This window comes from Vigna umbellata, chromosome 5, assembly GCF_029865625.1.
Source record: "Vigna umbellata cultivar VRB3 chromosome 5, Vumbellata_1.0, whole genome shotgun sequence".
Classification (NCBI taxonomy): Eukaryota; Viridiplantae; Streptophyta; class Magnoliopsida; order Fabales; family Fabaceae; genus Vigna; species Vigna umbellata.
Genome location: NC_142169.1, coordinates 31,693,183 through 31,702,866, shown reverse-complemented (window position 1 = coordinate 31,702,866; position 9,684 = coordinate 31,693,183). Strand labels below are relative to the sequence as shown.

The 9,684-nt window shown below is 29.1% G+C and overlaps 1 protein-coding gene across 1 annotated transcript; it reads right to left on the bottom strand.

Annotated features, from left to right (window-relative positions):
* Positions 1–463: 463 nt before the first annotated feature.
* On the bottom strand, positions 464–2,200 carry WRKY23 (WRKY DNA-binding protein 23). The gene is made up of 3 exons (XM_047314727.2): positions 1,559–2,200; positions 1,065–1,208; positions 464–943 (listed from the first exon to the last, which is right to left on the bottom strand). Exons 1-3 carry the CDS (start codon positions 1,951–1,953, stop codon positions 598–600), a joined length of 885 nt encoding a protein of 294 aa, XP_047170683.1. The 5' UTR covers positions 1,954–2,200; the 3' UTR covers positions 464–597.
* Positions 2,201–9,684: the final 7,484 nt, after the last annotated feature.

The window sequence follows — 9,684 nt, the reverse complement described above, 5'->3', positions numbered from 1 at the left end:
TTCAAATTTCAAGAAAATTTCCCTACAATTTCCTTTTCCCTGGACTACAGGGACCAGACAAAGCAAGCAAACTTGCACCCACCATTATTCCCTTTCGAACGCACATTCCCTCCACAAAAAGAAACAAAAACACAAGACAAACGACGGGTCAGAATCTCACGATTAAAAAGAGGATAGAACCCTATTTGCCTTATTTTTATTTTGTTTTGTTATCATTTTCACACACAGTCCTATCCACCAACGGATACTCTTATTTGTCCTTTTATTTATTTTCTATCTATTAAATATCAGATATTGGATCGAAACAGGAAACTAGATCCTGAGACACGTCAACGAGAAAGCAGTGCCTGCACCGGATCAAAAATCTATCATGTTACGCTGATATTCATGCCAAGGCCCTATCTATATATTATATACGTGCATAAAGATAAAGTGGGTTTTACAAGCATGATTGATCCAGCCATCAAGGAAAACTAAAACTTAAATATATATATATATATATATATATATTCCAGTGCAGCTGTGGAGTTCTCATCTATACTCTCCTACAAAAAGTAATAATAAGAAATCACATAGTAACAGCAATGGAATTGTCATCTAGTCTTGTTTGAACATTTGTTGTGAAGGAACAACATCTTGAAGACGGCCATAGTCACTCAACAACGCTGTCTGTTGAGGAAATGTGACATTCTTTGGAGAGAGGAAACCCAGAGAAGACAATGCATCGACATGGAGCTGTTGTTGATGGTGCTGCTGATAATATTGGGACATGTAGTTCTCAGATCCAGACATTAGCGAACCAAAGTTGTTGGAGCGACCCATAACCGGGCTTGGATGAATGTGTTGACCTTCGTAGGTTGTCACCACAATGCTTGGGTCGCTAAAAGATCGCTCTACGCGTTTCTTCACATTACACGAAACACTGGTGCAACGATAGTAGCTCCTGTTCAAATGTCGAGAGCATTTAATTTATTTTTGGGTGGTTTAAACGAAACAAAATCGAAGCGAAAAGTGAGGATGCGAAGGAAGCAAAGCGTGTATTGCAGAATGAGATAAAGTGTTACCTGGGAAAGGGGCTGTTTTTCACAGCTTTTTGACCGTACTTTCTCCATCTGTACCCATCTTCCAGATGATCCACCTCGCTTTTCGTCATGAACGCGAATCTCGGTTCTCTCTGTCTCTTCTGATTTGTCTTCTTAGCCTTCAACCTAAACCCATCCCCGAAAACCATCAAATCTTATTAGAATCTTCCAAACATTAAATAAATCAACGTACCACTATTCCTCGCAAAAACAAACCATCACAAAAATATTATAGAAAACAAATACCCAGCCCCCGTCTTTTTCATCCCCTACCCCTAATTAGATTATCAAACACGTAATTCACACTCCACCGCCCCCAAGGTTTTTCTTCTGCCGATATGCCATGAGCCATTCAAACACCAAAGATCTTTTTTTTTTTTGAAAAAAATGCGAATCATAGGCTTAAATAACCAAATAACTACACAAAAGAATTTAAAAGGTGAGAGAAAATTAGAACATTAGAGAAAGAAACATACTGTTCCTTTGTCTTTTTGTGCTCATCATGTGTTTGGTCTACAGTTCTATTCTTTTGTTCATCGTTGAGAGCCTCACTGGACGCGGAGGAAATGGATGACGAGTTCGGAGTCGCAGGTTGCTGGTTGGTTACCTCGGGCCAATCTTTCTTAGTCTGAGGTGGTTCCTTATGATCAGAGGTTTGACGCACTTCCATGTTGGACCCTAAAGGCAAATCAAGCAGAGGACTGTATTCTTGCACACCCAGCAACTCCATAAACCCTAAAGAGCCCTTGTCATCAGAGAAATCAAGGAATGGATAATTGCAATGGAAGGACGATGACCCTATGGAATAATCCTCCTCCTTCTTCACACCCATCATCATCATCATCATCATCATCTCCTTATTATTATCCATATATATACTTATCTCTCAAATGCCCAATCTGAAATCCTTCATTCAAACAGCTACAAGAGCAGTGAGATAGATACGATAAATATATGATGGGGTCGATCGATCTGGTTAGGTGGATGAAAGAAGAGAGAAAGAAAGAAAGAAAGAAAGATAGATAGATATAGATAGATAGCGCGGCTTTGTGGGTTGGAAGAAAGTGAGAGGTGATTGTGGAAATGAGTTGGAAGCGAAACAAGCAAGTAGTAATGAATGAATATGAATACATACATACATATGTTCCATGGTTAAAGCCAAAAACAGTGACACCAAAGAGGCCACCGGCAATTGTAGGTTAGTGGGTGGTACGGACTACGTGGCAGCCGGTGGCATTCAATGCATGGTCGACGTTTTCATACGTAGCCTTTCATTGATTCATTGTGGGCGTGTTTCTGTTTCTGTGTGTGAACGGGGTTACGCTACCTCCTTCTCCAACGGAATCAAACACGTTATATATGGATTCTAATCCGCTTTACGGTGCAAAATACTCATAATAAACATACTTCTTTTCTTTTTCTTCTTCCTTTTGCTCTTCTCTTATGAATAACAAAAGAGAAATAATAACATGACAGTCTTTCTTTTATAGTCATTTCACGTGAAATGAATGTAAAAAATTTTAAGTGTGTTAAACAATATTTTCCATAACAAAACCATGGTTTCCTCATTTTCGTTCACAAATTACAATGTCAATGATTAAGGCCGTAATAGTTTATTACAATCTTACTACTTCATGTAAATAAGCTTTATCTTTTAAGAGTAGTTTTACTTTATGTTTATATTAACTAATGTGGAATTTTACTACGTAAGTTAAATTTTAATTTTAATTCAATACCAGTATAAAAAGTTCATACTAGAAACCAGAACTTTATTTTTCGAAAATGCTTGCGACTTTTGTACTCCCTCCCTTGCCAAAAATGGAGTATTTTGTGCCTAAGATAATATATTTTTTTTGGCAAATAATAGAGAAAGTATTCTTCTTTTGTCTTTTAAAACTATAATAAAAAACCATTAATTTACATGTATATATAAAGACACGTTATTTTTTTTTTATATTTGGATTATACGGTGAGATTAAGATATTAGTGTAGAGATGAAGTTAATTAAATTGGATAATGCGAAGTATATTAAAGAATCTACAGACGACACGTCTGCGACGGTGTTATGCAAATTAAACACCACATAGTTTTGGCCTATGTGTATATATAAAGTGAACTAGGTACATCCTCCTAAGTCCTATTTCTTTAGTATTATTTTTTCTTTTTGAGCTTTACGATCTTTAAATAAAAAATGACTGTACAAAGTTAATGAAGGGGAAAAGAAGGGTGCACGTGTGTTATCATTGTTAAAATTTTGTAACAACGTGATAAAAAAATATACGTCTTTATAATTTTCAATTATATATAATCTAATTACAAAATCTTGAATATGATCATAAAATATACACTATCTAAATTGGTGATCTCGACCCTATCACGCTCATGAGAAACTGAAATTTCAGATTTAAAAATGAAGAGGAGAGAAAACATTAATCGATAAAATGAATATTTACACGTAAACATTTTAAAAATACTTTTTAGAAAAATATTGTAAAAAAAAAAAAGTTAAACCAAATCTTGGAACGACAAGCATACAAGGAATACGACAATCACATACAAATTGAGTGATTCGTTTCTGGTTAAACCGAGAATTTATACCAAAGCGAGGGTTCACAAGTAAATGAGATTATACCCTATTACCGATCTAGAAGCAAGAGAATATATTGAAAGTCTTCTGCTTTTTAATGTGTCTGCAAAAATGTTTCTATTATTGTAAATGGGACTTCACATTTTTATAAACTTTAAATTAATTTTTTTGATAAGTAGATATTTTTTTACATTTAATTGAAGAACCAATTAGATTAATACAACTGATAATGAAATACAGAGTTATTTGTGATGTTAATTTTGAACAAGGGGTCCACTGTTATTTTGAAGACGTTTTCTTGGTAAACCGACCATATCCGAGGTAGGCTATAATGTTTTGGAGGTTTTTTCGGTTTGGAAAAGTTTTCCCACTTAGATAAAATAGGAATCAATCAATCTCTTAAAGTATGTTCGAATGTTGAAAGTTAGGTAAATTCTGAATTCTACAATTACGTGCTGTAAGTGTAGGGAATGATACAATAAAACACAGAAACTTAGTTTGCCTTTCTTAACATATCCTAATTAAAGATTGTTTTTAATCAATTTTACCCAATCAAGGCAGAAGAAAGAAAGGATCACACACACAAATATATATATATGTATATATATTATTTATTTATTTATGTATGTGATTGAGTTGGAATTTGCTGTATGCAGATTAAGCAATCCATCTAATACTTAATAATAAACTTTGTACGATATAACTTACTTTCTTAATACTTGAATAATATATATTAGGACTATCGTCATTATTATCTTCTTAAAGAAATAAATGAGAAAAAAAAGAGAAATCGTAAAAAGAAGTTGATATTTTTTAAATAGATTTATGTTGGCTTGTTGTACGATGTAGAAAATTTTCAGATTATTTATAAAAGTGTTACTGCAAATAATTTTGTTCATCATTTCTTTTTAGTCTATTTTTCGTCAATTTTTTAGTCCAATGTAATTTTGCACTAGTGATATCATATTTGAAACAAAAAATGCTTTTATTTTTTGAAGGTTAACCCCATACATTGCAGTGATGAATTTTGAGGATAGTCCTGGTTTTTATGCTTGTTTGAATGAAGTTTACTTAATGAAGTTTAATTTTCTTTTAATGTTCCAACAAATTTGTTGATCTAAATCCTTTTAAAGTAAATTTTATATCTTATGCATTTTGTTGATTTTATCTCTAATAATATTGCCCAAACGATTTCTTTTTAATTTTTTAATAGAACAAAACTTTAAATTCTAAACCCAAACAAATACTAATTAAATTCGTCAATTTTCTAAACATATTTTTGTGTGATATATATATATATATATATATATATATATATATATATATATATATATATATATATATATATATATATATATATATATATATATATATATATGCACCTTTCTTTATTTTTTTTTCTAATTTTTTGACTTTTAAAATGGTAAACAAAGTTATTATGAAATATTATTTGATAGTTTAGATTTAAAAAGTTTAAAATTGTGATAAACTTTGCCTTTAAAATTATTAGAAAGCATATTAGTATTTGGTTAAGCTTAATTACTGGTGCAGTAGAAAAATATTGGCATAGGTGTTTGTGACATTTTTTTCTCACCCCTTTGTTCTTTTCCACAGAGGAACCAAAAATTTAAATTAGAAATAGTGAATCAACATCCATTAATATATGAAATTCTGGTACAGAAAAAAACAACTTCTAATTCATAAAAGTAAAAAAAAGAGTCAAATTCAAGGATTAAAAGCACTTTTTAAGTTATAATTCTCTTAAAATATACTATAAAGTTATAAATTTATTTATCTCTCTTGATTATTTATACTCGTTGGAAAGGAAAGCGTTTTGACTGAGGCAAAAAAGTCAAATGTAGAAAAACATTAAAATATAATTTTATACTCTAAATTATAGATTTTAAATATCTACTTTGTTCTGTTAAAATGTATATACATATATTACATACGAGTATACAAATTTTAATTATAAAAAATAATTAATTCAATACTAAACTAAGCTCACCGGTATTTTTAAAGATGTTAATACTTTATAAGTAAATACATTGATAAATATATTTGTAAAAGTTAAAAAAGTATTGGACTTTCATACAAATTAGGTCAGACCTTAAAAAATAAGTGTGAGCAAATATAGATGATATTCAAACTTTATATTTTTAATAAAAGTGAAACGTACACTTATTTACACTACATAATCAATTTAATCACGTAGTTCTACACAAGCCACAATAATTATTTATAATATTAAGGTATTTCAAATCCAGGTTTTACTTTAAATTTCATAGAAATTATTATGTTATTTTATTTTTTATCACATTTTTGCTTTATATGTAATATAAGAATTTTATAAAATATTGTTTAATATATATCACGCTATTCAAAATCTAACTTCAAATATTTAATTATAATTTTATTATTCATTATTGTGAATGGTATTTTTTATATATTATTGCAAGAGTTTTTTTAATAAAAATAAATTTATTAATGATTTCATTTTTTTCCGATCTCTCATATCAAATGATTTCAATAAATTCCATCAGGGCCAATTTTATTTTAAATTATTTTCATGAATTTAAAAATTCTCATTTAACATTTATATTAATTGATAACAATATAATACAAATGAAATGTAAAGCTTTTAAAATAATTGTTCAAACATTATTTTTATTTAATATGAACATTTAAATTTAAATCAATATATTGAAGCATTTTTTTAATACCAATAACAATTGTATTTTTAAATAATTAGACCGAGTGATTTTTTTATTTAAAAACCATTCATCAACATTTTTTTAAAATTAATTTTAATTAATCAATTATTTATTTTGTAATACTTGTAATCACAAGGACAAATGTATAATATTATTATAACTTTTTTACCTATCACATTTATTAAATCTATCACAAACATTTCTTTCAAATTTAATCATTTTCACCTCCCGATTGTTCAAATAAACAAAACCACAATCATCTATCTATACTCTTAAATTCTTTTATTCACTATTTCCCAAATCCTTAACAGACATTAAGGCTATAAGTCTTAAATTTATTACTTTGTAATAAAATTTTGTAAGATTAAAATTTGGACACGATTCTCCATTAAGAAATATATATTAACTCCATAATAAAAATAAAAAAAAAGTATAAATGTACAAAATGTTGTGTCTATTATTAAAGTAAAAAGTATTATGAAAATAAAACCTGAGATTATATATCTAATGAGGGTAATACAAAAATGGGGGTGTACTAAAAGAGGCTTTACAAAAATGACAGCTAAATTACAGCTGGACAAAAATTGTTGAAATAGAGATTCCATGGAAGCAGCCAATGTTTTTATTATTGAAAAGTTGCTTCATCCTCGTCTTAGATTCATTGCTCAGGGATGCATTTGCGTCAACACATTTTTCTTATTTCTACTTTCATTTCACATGCTAAATTCACACACCAAATACTGTGCCTCCTATGTTTTTTTTTATACTTTTTCTGTATTATTTATTCTCCACTCTCATTTTATAGCTCCTATTAATATATAGCTTACAGAAATTAAACACAAAAATTAAATTATTTTCTATATAAAAATAGTTAGTTTTAAAGGGTGAATTACATACCAAATCTAGCACAATCTGGAGTCGGTGAAGAGTTTTCTTTTTTAATCACTTCTCTGTCAGATTACATTCCTAGATACGTACGCTTCTTCGTCAATGCCACCTACACACATCACACCACCGAAATAAATCACCGTGTAATTAAAACCTTCAAAAACAACATACAAGGTTAATGTTCTGTTCTGCGCCACTCTTTCCGCAATTTCATCGCCAAAGATTGACACATTCATGCACGTGTGGTTTTTAGCCAGCCACGTGACGCATGCTGACACATGTAGTTCCGTGCAAGACTTGATCTGGTACTTTGCCCTTTGCTACTGGCTAGTACTACCCTTCAATAATTTTGTTTCTAATTTATTATATAATTTTAAGATACATGTACAAATACACGCGTCCTACGTATTCAATTTCGTAGTAAAAAAATTATATACAAAATGAAAAAATAAAATCGAAAATGATCTCGTAACCCGAAGAATATTTTCTATCTTTATTGTCTTGGTTAGGCTATCACTCTGTACGTATTTTTAGGCTATCTAGCTTCTCTTTTTCGTGGAACACTTTTTTGGGGCAGTCGGTGGAAGGAAGCTTCGTATCATTTGAGGTATGATTCAATAATTTCAAATTTTATTTAAAAAATATTTGAATTACCATATAAAATAATTTTAAGTTATAAATATATAGTTTTTGAAAAAATAAAATTGGTTGATATAATAATAAGGAAGTAAATAAGCTGACATAGGAAGGAGAGTGGTACCTGTTCTGTGTAGAAGGCCGGAAAAATAGGCACACCATCTGGTCCCCTGTTTCGAATTCATTAACCTGATGGGTCCCCCTCTGGTCATGCACGTTCATACCTATAAAAGATCTTTTTTAAAATATTGAAAATGACACTGACACTCCAAAGATTAAAGAGAAAATAAAGGAAAAACAATTATGCTATTAAAGGTGCCTTCATCATCATGCATCAAAATTTATTGCCTATTTTTAGGATATCATTTTATTTATTGTAATACCAGTGCTTTACAAGATATTTCCTCAACTGTAGTAAATAGGAAGGTTGCCTAACTTATATTTAAATCATATTAATTACTGTTTTTTTTATTGGATGAACAATCAAATATCAATATAAATATATATAATATAATTCCATTTTTTTTCGGAAAAACTAACTGCGTGTTATCTTTCATTAAAAAAATTGGACAAATCTTTCCAGATAAGAAAGGAAAATGCCAAATGTCTCGTCTTGTTTCATCCAACGCCATTAATGTTTATGGGTAAATATCTTCAACCGGTGAAATTTTTTCTAACATTGTACGACGTGGTAAAAGACATTGAAACAGTAAAATGGTTACACTCAATAATTATTTATGAAAACATTACCATTGCTTTATACTAAAAGTTTAAGATAAAAAAATGTCATTTATATTTGCGTGTGCTTTTCTTTTTTATCTTTTTAATAATAAATTCTCATGACTTGAAAAATCATGTCATCTAATTTTCTTTTCCATTCTATGGACTCCGTGATTTTTGTAAAGAAGTTCCACTTTTATGTTTTGTAGCTATTTATAACAAATTAATAAAGAAAATTCTATTTGTATATTTTTTTATTTTTGTAATTATTTTCAATTTCTAGTTTTGTATATTATGACAACACTTGTATGATTAAAATATTCAATTCTAATTTTTTTTTCTTATAATAATATAGACACTAGTAACGACACTTGTATTTCTACCTATGTAATTAACTTGCCTTCATTAAATTAACTAGGGTTGAGTTATCTAGTTAAACTTCAATTCATTACAAAAGAAAATCTCCTTATAATTTGAACTCGGGTTTTAAAAATCTTCTTTTATATGGCAGTTATAAATACTTTTTTTTAGTTTGAAATTAAGAAACCTGCATACTATAATCGTAATTAAATGTCTTAAACAAGGCTTATTCTCGTGGTTTTATTCATTTATTTAACTTAAACAAGATAGCCCCGGCTATTAATTATGCACATCTTGTAGCATCTTGACAAACCTAAAAACAGTGACATCTTGCCAACTTTGTTTGGGTTTTGAAACTAATTGATCCAATCAAACATATTGTTGCATGTCTCCAATTCCACAAGTGATCCAATCTGGTTGCTGTTATTATGTAACTATTTTTTTAAGCTTAAAATATAATTAACACCCTAAAATTGTCAAAAAAAAATTATTAAAAAAACTTTTTTCAAAAATATTATAGTTGTAACATCTTTTACACTCCATCAAGTATTTGAAAACTCATTGTATTTATAAAAGGTAAAGATAAAATAGTTTATATAAAATTTATTACGTAACATGTTTTAGTTTCTCTCATTTGCTTTATTTATAATAATATTTTCATCTCGTATATGTGTTGTTAATTTGATTGTAATAAAAA

Bases quoted from the DNA above. Each gene is read 5' to 3' on its own strand.
- WRKY23 (XM_047314727.2), bottom strand. From the start codon at position 1,953: ATGGATAATAATAAGGAGATGATGATGATGATGATGATGATGGGTGTG. The intron at 1,209-1,558 runs GTATGTTTCTTT...GGATGGGTTTAG, and splicing joins CACAAAAAGACAAAGGAACA to GTTGAAGGCTAAGAAGACAA. The intron at 944-1,064 runs GTAACACTTTAT...ACATTTGAACAG, and splicing joins AAAAACAGCCCCTTTCCCAG to GAGCTACTATCGTTGCACCA.